The 22,313-nt window shown below is 34.9% G+C and overlaps 1 protein-coding gene across 1 annotated transcript in view; it reads left to right on the forward strand.

Moving 5' to 3' along the window:
* Positions 1-21,122, forward strand: part of LOC138134987 (uncharacterized) — a 32,539-nt gene extending 11,417 nt beyond the window's left edge. Inside the window, exons 3-4 of the mRNA XM_069053650.1 lie at positions 18,343-18,456; positions 18,557-21,122. Coding sequence (XP_068909751.1) covers positions 18,343-18,456; positions 18,557-19,246 — 804 coding nt within the window. The 3' untranslated portion in view covers positions 19,247-21,122. The remainder of the gene's footprint in view (positions 1-18,342; positions 18,457-18,556) is intronic.
* Positions 21,123-22,313: the final 1,191 nt, after the last annotated feature.

A 22,313-nucleotide genomic window follows, 5' to 3' on the forward strand; every position in this document is an offset into this window, starting at 1 on the left:
ACCGGCCTAAATTTATTGTCCGCCATGGCGGCCAAAAAATTTCGTCCGTCATTTTTCCGTCATTTCAAAAAAATCCGTGTAGTCCATTCCTTATTGTCATTATGATTGATGTTGTTACTTGTCACTTTTGAAAGTCAAGCAAAATGCCATCGGTTTCAAATTTTAATAAAATTAAAATAGTAACTCTTGCACAAAGAGGAATGTCCCAAGTTGAGATTTCGATGGACCTTCGTATACCTAAAAGTACAATTTCGTTCACTCTTCAGAAATGGAGGCAAAATGAAACTATTGAAAGACGCCAAGGCTCAGGGAGGCCTAGCACATCTACTGCAGAAGAAGATAATATGCTTCTCAATAGATTCCGCAATAGCCCTTTTATGACGGCTGTTGAAGCGGTAAATACAAGCAAATACAACGGAAAGGAGCGGTCGATTTTCGGCAAACATATGGGCATGGATTTCAGTAGATAGCCCCGGGATAATGTTGCATCTAGAAGATCAGCTCAACAGTGATGTGTTTATGTTAGGATTCTTGAAGACGTGATGATGCCCTCAGTTTCAAGAATTTTTCCGAATTTTAACTTCATATTTCAACAAGACAATTAATTGTTCAGTGCATACAGCACATAGGGTAGCAGAATGGTTCAGGAATAATAGTATAAACGTTCTTGATTGGCCGAGTCGTAGTCCTGATTTGAACCCTAAAGAAAACATGTAGGGACTTTTGGTTCGTAATTTGCAACAACGACAAGTGATTCGGAATAGGGCAGAACTTTTGACTGCGATTACTAATGCATGGCAATCATTACCTAGGAATTATCACAGAGATTTATGCCTCTCCATGTCGCGTCGTGTAAGGCGAGTTATTGATGCCAATGGAGCGATGACCAAGTATTGATTTTAAACTTCATTCATTTTATCTTTTGATTTAGCTAAGTACTTAAACAAAAATAAATGTTTCATTTCATTGTCTTTGCCTTAATGTTTTTCGTTTGATTTTTTTAAAACTGCGGCATACTCGTATAATTTCCACGGTTCTCTGTTTGGTGCTTTAACCCAAAAATAGCCGCAAGTCTGCCTCTAGTGCCACTAGCGGTTGTGTGGTAATTGTGTAAGAGTAGAACTTGTCCTTTGTATTCACAAAATTTGAACTGATGGACTGAATGACAGATTGTCAAAATGACAATAACTATAAAAAAAGCGAGGTTATTGGTGCTTAAGGGTAGTTTACACTTTATGTCAGGGCCTTGAAAGTGACGGACGAAATTTTTTGGCCGCAATAGTACCTACATTATTTCCTAAGCGGGTCATTTCAGATAAAGATGGGTCCACAACAAAACAATTACCTATATTTGCTTAATTAATCCGTGCCATTCTTGGTGGAAATGAGTGGAAAGGATATTTTACGTTTTGTACAGTTTTGAATATAATATCATTTTGGGCAAATTATTATTCTATGAATTTGCACTCGCCACTGACCGAGATATTTTCAAAAAACGCGACGCCGAAACTTTGTCCCTCCCGCACAACCGAACCAGTGCGCAACATTTTGCTTTTGCCATTTAGAATATCCAAACTGTAATTACAATCAAAGTAATGTATCATTTATCACTGGACAACTACGCATGACTGCATGCATCATGCGGATACATGTGTGTGGACTGCATGTCAAAATTGTCACGATGCATATGACGATGTGATAGCATGACAGTTAGTTGCTAACAGCAACCCCCGAAATCAACCCTAAACGTCAGAATCATGAGAACATAGGATTTTTCGGTCTATGCCCAGGCCGCTATAGACACTCTGACTATCTAGCAGGTCGTGTTTAATATAACACTATCCCACCTCCACCCTAATGCATGTCAACGTGACATGCATTAGGTCGTGGAAAATAGTCTAAACTGGACTAAAGCCCTCATGTAATTATTGACCGCGCTGCGCTCGTGTAATAAACTGGATACACTTGAGTCTTGCAACACACTATTATTTTACATAATGAAACAAATGCCCACTTTACGCTTATAATAGTATGTAATTATAAAACAATTTTTTATAATGATGGTGGAAAAGATAGATTTATGTTCCAAAAATGGCATCCCAAAATGATAATTTTGGTAACTTTAGTTCTGGTTAAAAAAATGTTTTTTTATTGAAAAATTAGAAATAAGTTTAATACTGAGGGATACTAATTAAGATCGTAGGATTTTGTAATGTTTCTAAGGTTAGGTAATAATTTAATTATCTGCAATGTTGCCATTAAAATCTGGATCAGTTATGTTGAAATACAGTTGCATGTTATCAAACGCACATTTGCATTTTCACACAATTGTTTCTGACTCCTGCATAGATGTATAATGTTCAAATAATTAGGTCGAGCTTGGATAATTAATAAATTAAATCACAAACTTATAACTAAAGTTTCTTTTGTATAAATGTTTTATGTTGAGTTGATGTGTTTTAATAAATGACAAAAAATTAAAATTTGCTTCGCTGACTTATTTAATTTAGTTGGGATTTAATTCGTGTCATGTATAGTATAATTCCGAAATGGAAGTTTTTAATATTTGCGGAAAGCTGAAAGCGACCTAATTGGACTTAAATGAAAATTATCTTCTCGGTGCGGTTCGTTCAACTAATAACAGTATCACCAACTTTATCCTTATTGTCAAGCCCCGACACGTAATAAGGGACCTCTAAGTTTGCGTTTATGTGAGGAAAAAGTAACTATTTCGTCTAAATGACGCCGCGTTTATTTTATCAATGTTTGGTAACTTAGCTCAACGCTGACACAAATTCCTGAGGAATAATGTTTTCTTGAATATTTTTATCCTGTTTGCACGACTACATCTTATTTAAGATTCGAAATTAAATTTTAAATTTGAATTGTGTCTACGCTTTTTCACATCAAGTTTAATTAAGGGTTTAGAAATGTTCAAATTACAGAAAGAGTTAATAGCAGTCATTTAAAGAGAAAAGTAGTTTTTTAAATTCCATTAAAATAAGCTTTTTTTTCCTTGATTTTAGTGTTAAAAGTGTCACTTTTTTTTTACTTAGTGAAAAAAAGTTATGACGTCATCAACTTTTTTTAACTGTTTGGTTTTAATCCATGAATGAACGATATACATTTTCTACAAAGAAGTGATTTATTAAAATAAAAATTAAAATAACAATTTGAACATTTAGTAACATTAAACCCAGCTTTCTTTACTCTACTAGTAATTTCAGGATCTTCATCTGAATCACTCATTTTCACTTTTATTGCGACTGACATAAAACTGCCAAAAAAGATTTCAATAAACATACAGGGTCTATCAGAACTGGCGGACCAAAATAATACAGTGAATTCATAATCTTCTGGGAATATTGGAAAAATGTTCAAAAAAATCTATCTTAAATAGTGATTAGGAAAGAAGCAATTTAAACTGACCAATCCTGTTGTTGATGTTAAGTTACCTATAAATTAGTTTTCCTGCTTTATTTGTAACTATGGATGCATTTCAAATGATGCATATGCATTGTTGGGTATCCGCATTGTTTGTGCAATGACGGACGTTTTTAGGTTATAGTATTTTTCAGGTTATAATATTTCTGCTAGGATGTTCCCTATTGGGAAAACGAACTGCGTACTCCTGAGCAGCAGCTGTGGCACTCTTATCACACTGTCCATATAAGACAAGCATATCAAAATATTCTAAAGAAGTAAACATTAAGCGTTTTGTAATTGTCAGAAATAATTTATTATGACATAATATTCAATTATTATGTCTTTGCAACAATCAAATTTGTTTCGATAGTTACTAATATAATTTTTTAAGGTAATTTTATATCTACACGTGATTGGTCAATTAACAACGTTCTTATTTTAAAATCCAGTGAGGATGGATTTTTTAAAATATTTTTCCTAGTATTCCCAGAAGATGATCATTTCACCGTATTATTTTGGTCCGCCAGTTCTGATAGACCCTGTATAACGTTTCCTTAGTTACCACCACTGGCTACCGCACTTGAACAAAATGGAAGCACATAAAATCACAGTTAAAATAGGTTTTGATTTAATGGAAATTTAAAAAAAGTTATAGCCAACTCTTGTTAGCTTGCTTTTTTCACGCGTGTGGATTATTCAACTCGCCTACAGCTCGTTTAATAAACTTCCACACTTATGAAAAAAAGTTGCACTTCTAACCCACGTTGTCTAAATAACTATTACGGTTTAGAAATGTCATAAAACATGTTTTTTTAATATTAAAAAAATGTATTTATTAAGCAGATAATGACAAGACAAGAACTCAGGAAACATTGACATCTACCTACTATAGATTATATCTACAGGTGTCCCACCTAAGATAGGTCTTATATAGGACCTGGAAGTCTTAGGTGGGACACCTTATATTATTCTTCTTCATTTACCTTTATTAATAACATTTTCTTAATCACTCTATTCTATCTATTCTACCTGAACCACTTTCCACTTTTGTTATTTATTACAACAAGGGATGAAATGAAATTTTTATTTCTGTAGTAAACAAAATATTTATGTAATAATCATTGCCAATGTGGACTTTTCGTTTCTAGCATTTCCAGTCGATTTTGTGCAGAATTTTAACAAGCTTGTCAGATAAGTTATCTTTGATTGAAATACATTTAGGAACTTCATAGAACGTTATAATACGAAAATTTAAGGCAGAGGGTGACCCTTTCGATAATCTGATTCTTCTCAGATTGTCAGAAACTTTTAGGAATTTGTCAACTGGTTTAGTCGACAGAGTAAACTAGAATTAATAATAATTTGAATAATCAAATGTTTATGTAATGATTTTTATCATTCTCGAAACAGACTGAAATAAATGGGTAAATATAATTAACGGATGAAGTGTCGACACAGTTATTAAACCTTGTTAATTCCCACTTGCACCGACATTCATTAAAATTTCAGCACATATTTATTTGTTCAGTAGAGAATTGCTAAATTTATCTGAATTTTCAGAGTGTGTTACTATGTAAGTACAAATTTTACTCTGTTTTTACACATACACACCACGAGAACAAAGGATTTAGGCGTACGGAGCTGTGCTGCTAAATACCGTGCTTTCAAAATTCGGAATTAGAGTAGACTGTGATTTTACCACAAAGTTGGTCACATGCAATTTTTAAAGACAGCACAGTAGTGACATTTGACAGGACAGCACACGTGTTACGTGTTTATGCTGATCGTGACATAAAACTATTAACAACTGTCAGTGCTAAACAGTCCACCAACCGTGAATAGACAAATTATATAAATCACAGCCTACTCTAATTCCGAATTTAGCTATTTGAAGGCAGGGTAGTAAGTTGTTAATGTTTATCACATGTAGTGATTTCCTTCTCTAAAACAAGACAAAACCACCCTAGGGTTGATCCACTGCAATGAAAGAGTACAATTTAAGGTGAAGTCAAAGGTCACAACTTTGCAAACTTTATGAGAAACTGAACTGAACTGCACAAATGATAACGATTCTTTTTTCGCACTTCTTCGAATGGATTATTTAACGATACCTACATTCGTTAAGCAGACAAAACTTTTATTCGAAACAGTTTCCTCTAAGGGTGGGTACAGACTACGCTAATCGAGCCAGTAATACAAAATGTAAAGGGTGGTTTTTTAAAATCTGGCGACGAAGTTGGCGTTGGAGAGTCGATTGAGAACGCACCGTTCGAGAAAAAGCGTAAGATTTAAACAGCTGATCCGCGATTCGTTACCGTTATCTGTATAGTGCATTCACAATCAACTCTTCAACGCCAACTTCGACGCCAAATTTAAAAAAAACACCCGTTATTTTGAAGAGAGAAAAAAAGATTTTTCAAAAAGATTAGATTAAAAAAGGATCCATACTTTTTCGCCACTGTGTGTGTATCATAAAGGCAAGATTAAATAACTGCTTTTAAGTTTTAGAATTTTGAAATTACATAGATTAAGGTGGTAGATAGATACAGGTGTCCCAAAAATGGCGTACTAACGGTGCACTACGGTGTAGAAGAGATTACCGTAAACGCCAGAAAAATGTCAAAAAAATTCTATTGGACTTATTTTCTGATTTGGCGGTCTTTGAATGTGGCACTTAACAGGTCAATTATTTTGAAATATATGTATGAAATTGTCATGACAGCTACGTCTCATCGTATATATTATCACAAAGTACAAGATCACTCACTATCAATATCTAATCCTGCATAATAGAGAATTTTGAAGTTTTGGAAATCGAAAAAATTATTTTAAATCCTCTACGGTAACATTGCAAGGTAATGATGTATGAATAATTGTTTAAATAATTTATTTTTTTGTCGGAAACATTTTTTCCATATTTTTTTCATGTACATTTAAGCATCCTCGATAAGGTAGTAAGTAGTTTGTACGCCATTTTTGGGACACCCTGTATAAAATAATGTATTTTAGATTTTTATTCTTTGGCAACTACTAATGGTGGAGATATTTTTAAATATAATCTGTACTTCAGAGGAAAACTGCGGGTGTCAACGTTTTGAGAAAATCCAAATTGCAGATTAGTGCTCAGGTGAGGTATAATTCTGGGAGTTCTCGGATTTATTTATTTATTATTCTTCAGAAGGTAAAGCAGCAAAAAACAGAATGGTGATATAGAATATATCGAAATTGTTATAATAGCTACTATAAGTGTCTGCTATAGTTAAGATAATTAATGACGACTTGAGACGAGCAGATACTAATCAATTAGGTATGTCTTAGTGGTTCAGTTATTTAACATACCTAATCTTCCGACAAAAAGAAATTTCGTTTGCAAATTCACATAGTTTGCATCTTCAAATATCGAGGACCACCCGATGACGTTAAAAAATTTAATAACAGTATTGACGCTGAAGTAGGTAGTAGGTATCATTGGTTTTCAAAATTCTTTTCCATAGTCAAAAAAGTCTGTTGATTAAGTATCCAAAATAACCCAACTTGCTTTATACAAATGTTAGTGGTTTGCAAGAGAATCAAAGGAGTCAGTTTGTTTGTGTGTCACTCGTTATTTGTGATCGCTGATCGGTGATATTTACGTGAATTTAATTTAAAAAAATGATTTTTATTCTAAACGCAAAATATTCATGTCAAAATTCTATTTTGAAACAGATACGAAGAAAATGGTGACTAGGTTTACCATAGACAACCTTGTTGTATGTTGGAGTTTCGGCAAAACAAAAAAAACTTTTTTTTTTAGTACGAATCTTTGTATTTCACAACCGCTCTTTATCACTTTTTGTGTTGTTGATCATATTGTGTTATAAGTTATAACAATTTGAAAAGCAATCCATAATAGTCGTTGCATTAAATGTATGTAATTCCAAATTTTGGAATTGAAAACAGAATTATCACAAAATGTATAAAGTTAACGAAGATGTTTAGGCCACACGTTAAACTTTTAATCGTATTTGACGTTACTAGAGGCAAAGGTATCTCTCTTTCCTTTGGCTTAACTGCTAAGCAATACTCGTAATTGTTAGTGTAAGTGACGTCAGGAATACTCTTCTTCGTATTTCTTTTATAAGGCTTGATGTATTTACTGAAGATTAATTTTTTGCCGAAAACTTGAATCCATTAGCCATATAACATAGCTGGTACAGTCGACTGTACAATTATTTAATTCTGAATAGAAGATGTTATGTAAAAGAAAGAAACACTTGAATAAAATTTGAAATATGTAATTTACGTATGAAACATTAAACAGATGTAACTTTATAAAGCGGCGTCTACTGTCGGTTTGATGTTCGTATTTCAACTAGAATTGCTGAATTTTAAACAGAAAGTGGTTGAAAATATCCATGAAATGTGGTAGAAGGCCGGGCAACACGTCCGTCACAACTTACCGAACAATATATTAACTTTTAGTTTGGCCAGTGAAAAGCGAAATTTCATAGAGAACCGGTGAAATATTCATAAGTTAGACATTTGAATATATGGGCCTTGCTTTTTAATTCCCCGTGGTCGGACTCCAGTACCGGAAAGTGCATTACAGTCACGTCACACTGCCAGAACAACAAGAATAATAGCCGAAACACGTGGTTGCCACCCCGGATATATGCCAACTTGAAGCCGGAGGTTTGAGTGGAGCTGGACACGTCTCGGGTTTTGCTTAAACACTGTACGAGAAGAACTGAAATGTGCGTGATCCCCACACTGTTCTTTCAAAGGTGAAGAAAATTAACAATGATGGATCGGGTACAAATGGTATAGGCTGGAACAAAGTAATTTTTTTCTCGTTTATCATTCATCTATGAACGTCTTATTTAGAACTTTTTTCTCAGGATAAAATTATCTTAGATTTGATAAATATGTAGTTATTTATTACGGGGGAAAAGTTACAGAATTGACCTCAAAGTGCGAAGTTTCTTTATATAGAGCTCTTAGTGACTTATAATAGGTTGTAGTAGTGGCATTTGACAATCAATGCGTTGGTAATAAATAAATAATAAATCCCTGGTGGCTAAAATATTTAAATTTCCGGGGTATTTCCAAATGTTTTAGCTTCAAAGGAAAAATATGACGTCTTAACGACTGGCAAGTAGTAGAAAATGTCAACGTTTCGTATACAGGATATTTCATGAGTGATAATGAGCCCGGCGCAATTGAAAATGCAACCCACAATACATTTCCAAAGTGAACGTAGCAAAACACCGTTCACGTTCACGTTCACTGAGCATTGCTATATTCGCATAATAGTGGTTGCCTGCTTGTCACTATTTTAAGACATAATCACATAGCCAAAAAATAAAATTATTTGACCTTGAAATACCCAATCCATCCTCAATTTACTTTGTTTTATTGTTTTAAAAAGAAATTATAAATCCATGATCGCTTTCTTCCAATAATTTGATTTATCACAACTGACATTTACGAAAAAGTTAAAATACGACGATTAAAATGTATTCGAACGCAACGTTTATAAAGGTTCGTGCATTGCCGTGCTAGCTCTGAATGTCCACGGGCTTCGCCATAGAGCAAAACCATATCGGTTTTCTCCAGGTTGGTGAAAGCCATTTGTGATTTAAATTGAGGTTCTTGTCAAAGTGACTTAATATTGAATTAAATAACAATAAAAAAGTTTACTTTTTTTTTACCCATTTTTTTAATAAAATTCAATGACTCCCAAGCTTTTTTTGAAAAACTTTTAACCCCTTTTTCTCGAAAAATATTAACATTTGTATTGGGTGATTCAAAATGATTGTGGATAAGTATGGCAACAATGTACGAAAATTTATGTGGCAACTGTGTGGGTAGGATAGAGTTGACATTTCTTTGACAGTTCATAGTCGCGCAATTTTGAAAATTGTGAAATCAATGTACAATGGTATAAAAAAATCACATGCACGCTTATGAAATGTCATTCAAATGTCAACTCTACCCCACTCACACATCCACAATCATTTTGAATCACCCAATTTAAGGCATTATTGGCTCAATCGTTACCTTTAGGCTTGCCCACAATCGATTCACGCGCTGCCAAGCGGCGGAGGTCGGCGTTTTTCAGTTTGTAAACAAACAGTTTCGTATTTGACGACGCGTGAAATCGGCTTTTTTTAGCAAGAAATTAAATTATTTAGAAAAAAAAAGAGTGATCAATCGGGGAAGTGTTTGCTGTGTTCCGGATTTTAAAAATACCGAAAAAAACAATCGGTAATTGAAATTTTAATAATGCGTATTTGCCAACAACAAAGAACCTCTTATTCGTGAGAATTAAAAAACAATGAATTGTTACTTTTTATACAATAAATAAACAGTTGACGCATAACGCAGTTAATTTCAATTGCATTAATAATTTACATGATTAATGTAGTACGTTAAATATACTGACAAAGTACATGAAGTAAAACCATTGGATGTGAGGAATTATTGTCATCAAAACATTTTTGCAAAAAATCGCAATTTTGTGCCTGAAATTGCTCTTTGGCAATGATAATGTTCCAAATACTATTAAAACCGCGCTAGTTCCTATTTAATAGTTATTTGTACAACTAGTTATGAAAGTCATACTTTTTTTCATGAATTTGCAATTTGATTAACGAGGGCGTAGCAAATAAGTGAAAAAAAGAGACTTTCATAACGTGTTGTACACACTATTTTTTTGCATATCGATGTAAGTTGAGAAATTTGGTCTAAAAGGATTTATGAAAAATTACAAAAAAAAAATAGGTATGCTTTGACAATCATCTCCAAGGAAATGAAATAAAATGATGCAAAAAAGTACTACTTTCACTACCATTTTTCGTGTATAAAAGTGCTACTTTCACTACGATTTTTGGTGTAAAAAAGTGCCACTTTCATTGCGATAAGCAAAAAATATGTTTTTATATCGCCAAATCTCAAAAATCACATTAAAAACGTTCCGAACAGAAATTTTGTCGTTGAACTTGCTCATTTGTATTTAAAATATAGCAACAATTTATACAGAGTGTCCCAGAACTGGCGTACATCCCGTTAACTGCAAATGTAAATATTTATTCTGAAATGGATTCTGCAAGAAAAATTGTTGAAATCCTTTTGTGTTTAAGTTACAACGATTTTAATTTAACCAATCTTCGTAGACAAATATGAATTCAATCCATGCGTTTCCTAGGAAACAACAGCTCACGGTAGATTTATCTGTATCTTTCTGTTGTGATTTGCTAAGTTAAAATTGTTAGGTGGAATCATAGCCGTACCTACTTTGTAAACTTATCAAGAGCATTTTGTTTCAAACTGTTCGAGAAGTAAAGACAATAAATATTAAATTATTAATTAAAATATTAAATTTAATCATGACTCTAATTACGATGGTGACGAATCCATCTCTTTCTGGCAAGTTATATCTAATTGCATAAATCTACCTATTATATCGTTTTATATTTACTTTAATCATGACTCTAGTTATCGGCAACTTTAATAACGGTGTCATGATACGGCCCATTTAGACTACATGCCTTTACTTCATTATTAACTGTCGAAAATAATATTGTATTAATACATTTTAGGCATTTATTAATTATTGATTCAAGTAAAAGGTAAATTTGAAAACATTAAATTAATTCTTGTAATAAGCTATTAATAGCGAATGAATATGTTTTCATTCGCTACTGGTACTCCAGGATCATATTATTCTTTAGATGCATGTAGTCAAGTTTGTTATGGCTTTTCTGCGCTATTAACGTTTTATTTGAATCATAACTATGAATAAGTCATTACCTTACGAAATATAGCAATATACGTTATGTTGCTGGGTTCGTTGGTTTTATGTCTTGAGTCTTTGCTGAATAAAAATAATGATACAAGCCATTCATAATTCAATACAAATAAAATAATTCTTTTTGCTACACTGCCAGAACGTTTCTACTGCCTAATCAAGTGTTAATTTAATAACAATACTTAACAAATAAGGAAAAAATCATATTTAAAATCTAGATTTCATAATATGACATAATACATGCAGGTATTCACGAGTGATAATGCGCCCGGCGGAATAGGGAATGCAACCCACAATACATTGGACATGGAGGCGAAAATTTCCGGATTTTTCTCCTGATGTATTGTGAGTTGCATTTTCTATTCCGCCAGGCTTATTATCACTCGTGAAATACCCTGCACATAAAAAAATACCAGGATATTGTTAATATTATTGTAATAAAAATTCGCTGTATATTATGTAACCGTTAATACACTGAAACCTTCATAATGCAACCACTCGAGGGAGCAAAAGTTTGACCGTAATGTAGGTGTTTGCATTAGAGTGTTTATTTATTGTGTTTAATAAGGGATAATATAAATTTAAATTAAAAACAGTTAATATGTCAGTTTATTCTCTCAAATTAGTTCAATCAGCTGATTTTTTCGAAATGTGCTGATTTTGATACAAAAGTTACGGGATTTTGTCGTGATATTTTTAAGTAAATTTTTATTCTTTCTATGCCTTGTAAACAAAAATAATAATCATATGTGTAGAAAGTATAAACCGCTATCAATTGGTTAAATATTATCACTTATCAGTATTTAAAGTATACAGGGTTATTATAAATGTTTCTAACATCTAGTTGCCGTAGCGGCGCACCTAAGGCGCACAACCACCTACAATGTTAGAAACATTTATAATAATAACCCTGTAGTAAACCAAAATAAGATTAACATGAAAAGAATATTTCATATATCTACATATAAAATTTATTTATGTTTGCTGTTTAATGGAGTGCTTATGTAGATAAACTTTATACTTACCAGTATAATGTTAGCCTTTAAATTTTATAGAACATTTATCTGATACTGTAAGAAGACGTTTGATGGCTGTTGTATTGTATTGATGATAATTCTAAGTAGCATTAAGGGAAATGTGGTATAAAAATAAAAAAATATGTGAACAGTTACTCCTTACCGCATGGTAAATAATAATGAACTAATTTCTGAAGATCGTATAAATAAATGCACATTAATTATACATGTAACTATTTAACAGCTTTATATTTTAAGAAAATATTTTTTTATATAGATATGAAGAAAGTGACCACCATAGTAAAAATCAATAACCTCCACACTAAAAATGGTTTTATGTAACTTGGTTGCAATTTCGTTTGTTTTGCTTAAATTTTAATCTTTAATGCAGAGCTTAAGATATTAATTTTAAATTCAAGCAAAGAAAGGAGTAACACTTTAATTTAAACTATGGGAACGCTTCAGAATAATTTACTGCCCTTAAGGTAGACGCAAAAGAGTAGCAAAATTGTAACACACAATACCTAATAATTCTTTTGCTTGTTTTGACATTCGGTGAAAATAGCATATTACTCAACGAGCATATAATGATGGCTATTACCCACGATAATGGAGTTTGCGACCGTAGGCAATTATTGCTTTAATCATTCGAGTGGGTAATAGTCATTATACCCGTATGGGTATTGGGTGTATTCTACAACCAACAAATTTTATTATTTTCATTATCGAAATTTATTTAATATTTAATTAAATAAAAATGTATACAGACTCGTAGATTATGTTTATTTTAAAATAATTATGACATATGAATATTGCCCTGCATCATAGTTTTACGTTTGCCCGATAATTTGTAAATGCAATTTTACGATTGCTCACAATTCGTCGAGTAATGAGTCATTACTCAGGGCCATGAATAATAAATATGATTATTTAACAGTTAACCAGTTACAATACATATACATATAATGAATATACAAAGTGTCTCTCAAAGAACGTATATCATATCGAATATATGTTATCACTGAGGTGATTAAGAAAACACTTTTTGATCTTATTGCCGCTTTGGCTTTATTAGTTTTTTAAACACAGAGGTTGGACCTTGTCTCTCTAAGATTCAAGATGGACTTAGTCGGACTGCCGGGACTGTCCCCTCTCGTCCCATTCGCGCCTTCATCACTCCTCTTCCTCTTTTCCAGTCTCTTCTGCGCCTGCGCCCTTGAGGTGCCCCATTCGCGGGAAATACGAAATACGGCGGACTTGCTAACACGGCCATTCTGCATTCAGGGCGTCCTCGCACTGGTAAGACAGTGATGAAGTACTGGAATCATACCAAACAGCAGTACTGCGAAATAACGAAACATACGGAGGCTCTTAAGAGTCTTCGTAACTTTTCTCTCGCACTCTGACAGAGCGCCGTGGTTTTCGCAATGTCAGTGGTGTAGGATCGCTACTGACTGCCAATCGTTTAACTCTGGATAGTATGGGATTGCCATGCTCTCAACTCAATTTTAATGTACCCCCTTATTGTGGGATCGCCACAATTCTTACGATAAAGTCAGGCGGGATTGCCACATACTCACATCCCTCGATCTGTGGGAACGCCACAGCCGCTATAATTAAGTCATGTGGGATTGCCACATACTCGTATCCCTTGGTCTGTGGGAGCGCCACAAGAATACAGTAATCAAATGTACCTTCAACCTAATTTCGTGGAGTGGCGGTGTGTATCATGGTGGGAGCGCCTCCAGTTGTTCTTTGTAAGGAGCTCAACATTGTGGGGTTGCCACACTTTGGTTCTCTAACATTGTGAAAGTTCAACTTGTGGGGTTGCCACAATTTTGTACTTTGGTTTTATGGGGACTCAGCATCGTGGGGTTGCCACAAACTGATCCTTTGATTTTATGACTTGTGAGAGCGTCACACGGGCAACTGATTGAAAGTCTTGTTACTGTTGTTGCATGATGGGATCGCCAACAATGTCATTCTGTTACTAACAAAATGAGTCATTCATTCTGATTTTGTTGTGTTTGAAACTCAGTCTGACACGGGACAAGAGCGCTGATGTCAGCTGTTGAAACGGTGCGTCGGAACGTGAACGCAGCAATTGAGAACTATTTTAAGAACAAAGCCAAATATGGGTCAAGACTCATTCTTCAAACCCAAACAGGTGGTTTAGAAAAATCTGTTTTGTAGGAGTTTGTAATGTGGCTACAACAATTGAAAAAGCAAATACTCACGAGTGTCGTGGGTTTTAATTGTGTATTGTTTACATGGTACTTGTGTTGTTGTTCGTGGGCTGCCACTGTAGTGCGTTTCCCTTTCTTCCAGAGAAGATACCGCTCGTTCATCAGGACTTTACGGACAGTGTAGGGTCCGCTATATTTGGGTTTAAGTTTGTCTCCTCCTGCTACCTGAGAGTCTTCAACGGCAACTAAATCGCCAACTTGAAATAGCTTCGCTGCGAATCGGGAACTATCAAATTTCACGGCCCGCGCTCTTCCGATCCGGGTGATTTGTTCGTGCTTGAGTCAAGGTCGCGTCTGGATCGCCGACCACATTTTCTGCCGAAACTGCATCTCCCAGGAACTGCTGAGTCGCTGGTAGTCTCGGATTCGTACCGAACTGTAAGGTCATGGGCGAAAACCCCGTTGACGAGTGCACAGTGGTGTTGATATTATTTTCAATATCGGGTAAGGTGTCTACCCGTGTTTTCTCTTTTTCCGCCGTGAGGGTGGCGCGAAGTAAATTGAAGACGGTTCTCATGACACGTTCAACTTTTCCATTTCCTCGAGGTACACCAGTCGCAATGTGATGTAGTTGCACATTTTGTTCGTCCATTCCTGACACGTTTATGTTGTTCTGGTCATCATTTTTGATAGTCAGCACCTTGTTTGGGTTGAGCCGGTCATGGTGGAGTTCCAGGCCGTCGTCGGTTTTTAAGAGTTTTAAATGCGGTAACCCAATAATGTCCCAACCGATAATAGCGTCTAAAGTTGCTGGCATGACATCATCGGCCACGACCGTGAACAGCACTTCAATAGTTGCACTGGGCCTCCAGTTACAATAGTAATGATGGGCGCGACCTTTTAAGGTTTCTCCAGCTTTAACGATCATGAGGATGTCGCCCACATGCAGCTCGTTCTTCAATTTTGTGGCATCATCCAGCCACTCTTCTATTGCATAGCTGGTATCAGGATTGAATTCTGCCAATTTAAACATTTGGGAGTTCGGGACATCTGCGACGCATGTAGCCATGTTGGGCGTTGGCTTGGTCGCCATGTTGGATTGGCGCGCTAATTGTGCCGACTGCTCTTGTTGCGACGCAATCAGGGTTATCAGGTTTTCTTGCCAACCGACCTTTGGTCGTTTTGGTGGATTCGTCTCACCCTCAGACTCGCTGCCTTCTAATGCAGGACTGGGGTTGTCCTCTTCTATTTGGTCTGTTAGTTGATCCGCCATGTTTAGCAGGATTCGTCGCGTTCTGTCAAACAAGGCTGTTGTGGTTGTCGTTGTTATTGTTGTTGGGGTTGAATCCCACTTCTGATGTTATCACTGAGTTCAATAAGAAAACACTTTTTGATCTTATTGCCGCTTTGGCTTTATTAGTTTTTTAAACACAGAGGTTGGACCTTGTCTCTCTATGATTCAAGATGGACTTAGTCGGACTGCCGGGACTGTCCCCTCTCGTCCCATTCGCGCCTTCATCACTCCTCTTCCTCTTTTCCAGTCTCTTCTGCGCCTGCGCCCTTGAGGTGCCCCATTCGCGGGAAATACGAAATACGGCGGACTTGCTAACATATATTTGATTTTTGCCACTCTGTAGCATATTGTGGTACTAAATAGAAAAACAGAAATTATGTAAGTCCACTAATGACAGATTTTTAATTTTAATAAAGACTGTTGTAAGATGAAAAGTAATTAGAATAGAAAAACTGAAGAAAAGCACAAGCAAAACAACAAAGTCGTCGAACACACAACTGGCGCTAAGATTTAATAATTTGTCATTTGACTATTGACATCTGATTTGACAGTTTTAACTACTCGACATAGTTCGACATAATAAAATTATGGAGTCGCACAATTCCACAGGACTCTTAATATACGTTCTTTTAGAGACACTTTGTACAGTGTGGAATAAAATGATTTACATCTAGTTACCTTTGCATTACCCTTGTAAAAACACGAAATGCCGCTCTACAAAAAAAAGAAAGCCTAACCTCAAAATATAGGTATATCCAAATTCCAAATGTGATTTATTGCGAAGGGATGATATGAATGCAAAATTGAGATTGAAATTAAAAAGGAGCTAACAAAAGCAAATCACAGCTAGTGTTGAAACTGGCCACCAACGTTTGTTAATTCAATTTAGTAAATTGTAACAATTGTCAATTCGATTGATGACATTTATTGACAGAACTAATAGTTCGGCACTTCAAAAAAAAAAGTAGAGCGGTACAGGAAAATTTACATGTGCAAAAATTCCAAAGGTAACTAGATGTAAATCATTTTATTCCACACTGTATTATTTAGTAGGAGTAGAAAAAAAATTTGATGATTCTAGCCACTCATTTACCTCCGTTGTTTTATTTTACAGAAAATTAATATCTTTAATTCTGGTGAACAAAGGTCATCACTGAGAGTTAGGTCTGTCACGAAGTAGAGTTGTTTCAATATTTGTATGTCGGCAATACAGATATACTCCTGGTAGCCGTACAAGTGTATCTTTCACAATTTGGTGCTGAGCTTGTGTAGCCACCTTATACTTTGACGTCTTAATTATTTCGAATCAAAGGAAACAACTCAACCTTCTTCTGGGTTAATTTTGTCAGTTGTCGAATGCACTCTAGTAGTAACATTTTCAGTACCTAGTGGGGAGTAACCACTGTTTCAAGCTTCAAGAATCACTGTTGTATTTGTTAAACGTTAAATGTAAATTGAATGTCATTTTTTTTTTAAAGAATATGTGTGTATAAGCGGAAAAGTTATACAGAAGGTGTAAATAGTAGTTTATTTGACGAGTTCTTGTGTAAATTGGGTTTTTTTTGGCACGAGTGGGCCAGTTTAAAACGCGAATGAAACGAGCGTTTTAAAGGCCCACGAGTACCAAAAAAGCCCAATTGACACACGAACGAGTTGAATACAACGTTTTTTTGTTCGACGAGTCTCTTAAAGGCTCCAAATCGCTTAAAATCTTTAAAATTAGCTTGGCGTTTCATTTTGACAAGTGGTAACATTTATCAAAATCCGTTCACATACTCGTAGGAGAAAATTCTCAAATTCTGACAGTGTCGAACAAAAAAAATTCATTTCGAAATTGTCTAAGTTGATTGGCAACTCATATTTTGGTTTATTTGAAAACAATAAACAATAGTAGTTTGTTTAACGAGTTTGTGTGTAAATTGGGCCTTTTTTGGCACGAGTGGGCCAGTTTAAAACGCGAGTGAAACGTGCGTTTTAAAGGCCCACGAGGCCCATGAGAAAATTCTCAAATTCTGACAGTGTCGAACAAAAAATAGTTTTTACGGTATAATACTTATTTAATCAACTCTGTAACGAACAAAACAATAATGATTAAAAACTTTTTTCTAGATAATTTAAATTTCACTTCGTTGTTGATTTAATTTCGCAATATTAAGCATCACCTAAAAAACGTGTTTACAGTGATTTTCAAATAAACACCGCATACAACATTATTTGTATAATTATTACAATCTATTTGCATTAAAATGTATAGCTTCACCGCGAATTCTATCATTTTTGAATTTGAATGAATACGATTCGAATTCAAAAACTATGTCACCCTTTCAGCCACCGAGCTTTCCAGGAATTTAAATTAATTGGACTAATTCATTTAACATCAATGTAATTTTTGTTGTAATTATGTTGAAGCACCTGTGGGGGAAATATGAAAATATTTGTAAATATTCAATAACACCGGCAATCCAATTTAATATTTTACTGTTTCACAAAGTGAATTAATTATTCAGGCGCCGTTAAGAATAACGAATGTGATGCATGACTGTTGTTAGTTGTAGACAAAAGAAGAAGTGCCGTTTTTTCCGACATGATGTGTAAAGTTGATATTTATGATATTGATGATGTTGTTCGTAGAATAACGACATAAATCCGGGGGTATATGAAGCTTTATCCAACCACGCGGCGAAAGTGCTTTCGGAGCCAGCCTCTCAGTTAAGGAAGGATTACACTCTCTCCTCATTATCCGCCGTAAGTATAGACCACGTTGGCAATTAATTTATTCGGTCCGCCCTCCGTAAAGATGTTAATATTCCGGGGTTGCGCTCAGCCGGTCTTCCATGTTTTGCAGGATGGAAAGAATTACGCCTTTTCTTACAAAGTAGTGGATCACTTAACGGGCGACGACTTCTCCCACACCCAGTCCCAGAATGCTCGAGCCACGAACGGTGAATATAGAGTAAAATTGCCAGACGGCAGGGTGCAAATAGTGTCATACATAGCCGACAAAAACGGCTACAAAGCAGACGTCAAATACACAGAAAACGACCTTTCATCGCCGAATATACAAATTCAACGCATTCCGAGCAGGAGCCAAATCCGGCCGATACCTATTCCGGAGGCGAATCCTTACGATTACCAATACGATCACATAAGCGGATCGCATTTGCCTACGCAGTTGCGTGCGTATGATCGCAAGGCGGTTTTATACGCACCTTTACCAACGCAGCCGAGCAAAGATTACGATGATTACGGTACCTACGTCGCCGCCACGCCCGCCCCCACGGTCTACCCGAGGGATCATTTTTCAACGGGGAATCCTCAGCCCAAGGTGGAAGTTTACAACGGCAACGGAGAAATAAATGGATTGGGTAATTATGTCGGATCAACGGTGGCGCCCTACCTGCTCCAGGACCGCGAGGACGTCGTCGCCTCGACCGTGGCGCCCGTTCTTCAAGGATACACTCCGCTCTATATTAACACCCCGAAGTTTAGCATTGTTCAAAATCAACAAGACTCCGGGTTTGTTTATGGCAAATAAAAATTAGATTCATTACCCGGAAAACACGCTCGGAATGTTTTGCTACGTTATTGTAGGTTGGGGTACATTTTAAATTAGGTTTAACCAGGAACAAATGTGTACATAAGACAGGTGTAATGTGTTGCGTTGTACGGCACGCTTTGTATTTTTATACTTAATTTTTATATTCACTCTTATTTATTTTTATTTATTATTGTTCTGCTGCTTGATAACTAATTTGTCAGCAGACAAAATATACTTTTTTCTACAACCACTACAGAAAGTTGAGTTTTCTATAATCAGCTGAATACCGAAATGTAGCATTTACGGTGAAGTGTATAGCAAGTACGAGTATTTTCGGCACTAGTGTGGAATAACAAATATAAAACCATTCAATTTCAATCATTTTAAGCGACTATGATTATTAAACGTAGAAATGAAAATATTTGACGTAGCATTTATTGTTTTACGATTTTGGAAACACAAAATAAGACAATTAGTTAGCCATGATATGATGGTTTGTTTTCAATGATAAGTCTAATTAGGTATTTATTAGCTTTTAAATGAATGGTTGTAGAAAAATGTTGTAGGTACGTAATACATATGGAAGGTCCGTAAAGCTCGTGCTGAAATATGCCTATTTGTTCAGTAAAGTATCACTTTCCATACTAGCTACGTAAATAACTATTTTAACCAGTATTTGCAGGTTACTGTTGTATTGTTGTATGTATAGGATGTGAATAAATGAATTTATATAGAATTATATTAAGTTACACAAGCAGAAATAGAGAGACAATATCGTCACTTTGATACCTTAATAGGTAGGTACATAATTATAAAATGAAGTTTTAGGAAATTACCTTTAAGGTATTTATCACCGTTAAAAGTATTCTTTATGTCAAAGGTAAATATTTTAAAACGTTTGTTTTTGTATAAAATATTTCTTTAGTTTTTTAATTAATACGAACGAATAGTTAAATTACGAACATATGCCAACCAAAGTTCTATCTTAAAAAATTGCTGGAGATACCTAATTGTTATTAATAAGTGAAAGGACACTTATCACAAATAAGTAAAAATCTACATTTTGGAATTACCTAGTTGTAGCATTAAGGTGACGATATACCGCGATATCAAAAATTATCTTGGTCTAAAGTGGTCGAAGCATTTGTGTCAATCTTTTTTTGAATGTCAAAATCTGTCAAACAGTTTTGTTTTTTATTTTTTTCCAAACTATGAAATAATGCCAAAGGATTTTTATGCGTGGCTTACAAATTGTGTTCCACGAAACTGGCTCTGTCACTCATAAAAAAGCTGCTGGTAGGCCTAGCGTTCGTGCCGAAGAAATCGTCACACGAAACAAGTTGGAGTTTTCCACTCCATGACGACCACCTTTGACCAAGATAATTTTTGATATCCCGGTACAAAGAATTGAAACTAATTTGGTAATTTAGTTGCTTTAAACTCTTGGAAAAAAAGGTTGTAGTATACACTGTAGTACGCGTGACTAACCAATGCAACTAATGATGTGTAGAAAATTCGAGTGAAAATGGTTAAATCATATAGAAATTTGACACTAATTAGTGAAATCACATAATTGGAACATCATTTAATCATTCACATACGTTTTAGTTTTTTGTCCCCACTGAATCGCATTTTGACGTATATATTGATTGCATTATTACAGCAGATTTAATTGAATGTTTGATGGAAGGTAAATTTCATTGCCCTTCAGTACTAAGCTACATTTCCAAAGTAAGTTTCTGTCAACATAAAATTAAAGGAACGTTTATAAACTGTTTTATTTTAATGATTCTTGTAAGCTAGCAACTCACTTAAGGTGAGGTGCTTGGAGATTTTAATACGTGTACAATAGTAAATAAATTCTAACGTACTCCATGTGATTTTTATTTTTTACCTACCTGTTTTGAAGTTTTTTGTTGTAACAGTTATTTTCATTTAAAAACAGAGGACCGAAAGAGAAAGCTTACAAGTTTATTTGTTTAAGAGTGTAAACTGTTCTTCGGCCTAAGGTACATACAACGCACAACTGAATTAAAATGCCCTGTAGGAATTCTTGGAAAAGTTTTTTTTAATAATACATACGGAGAAAAGCTTGTTGGTAGAAAATTATTAGGTGGCACGTGGTAGCAAGAAAGCACTGATTACAGTAGTGTTCCTGTGTCAATAAATAAATTGGACACATGAAAATCAAAAATTCAGTCGATATTCAGGTAATAGAGGTAATTCCCGAAGAAATATTATCAGTAGCATACGAAGCTGTATGTGGTTTGCTTCCCCATAAGTCGCGAGGTCGCTACGAATTGAATATGACTTGTTGGAACCGTGGATGAGAGAATAGCAAGTGGGAAAATGTGTTGTTAGTATATTTTAGGCAATAGGTATGTTATTAATAGCTCTTTGTAATGAGAAGAATAGTGCTGTTCTTGTTTTTTGTTCATTGTGGTCCCAATGATCAACAATAAGATGTTGATTTTAGTTTCTAGTTTATACCATAAGCTCATTTTAGATTTGAAAAATATGTGTTGGTCACGAGCCAAAGAAAACTATGGTGTTCTCTAAAATGCTGCTGATGATATGTATTAAATGATTAATGCATCGCTAAATTTGCATTATGTTGGTTCCCTGCATCTCATGTAATCACATAGCCAAAAAATAAAAGTATTTGACCTTGAAATATCTAATCCATCCTGAATTTACTTTAATTACATTGTTATATTTTTTAAATATGGTTGAAATACTCGTATTTATATTAATTTGAAATATTTGGAGACTGTCGGTAGATGATATGGTACACGTAGGAGACAGAGGCTCCGTTACAACTATATTAAAACAAAAACAAACAAAAACGATTGTTCACCATCGTTAGTGATGTGTGCCTACAGAATGAGGTCTACAGAAAATAGGTAATTAATCGTTTTTTTTTCCACAGTACAAGAATAATAAGTACACTGTTCAACCAACCTGTTGAAAAAACACTTTCAGAAGGATTTCTAACGGAATTGACAAATATTTTCAACTTCCTTGTGCAGAGAGGTATACAGAGCACACTTTTTGAAGGACAGGG

This window comes from Tenebrio molitor, chromosome 1 (assembly GCF_963966145.1).
Source record: "Tenebrio molitor chromosome 1, icTenMoli1.1, whole genome shotgun sequence".
Lineage (NCBI taxonomy): Eukaryota > Metazoa > Arthropoda > Insecta > Coleoptera > Tenebrionidae > Tenebrio > Tenebrio molitor.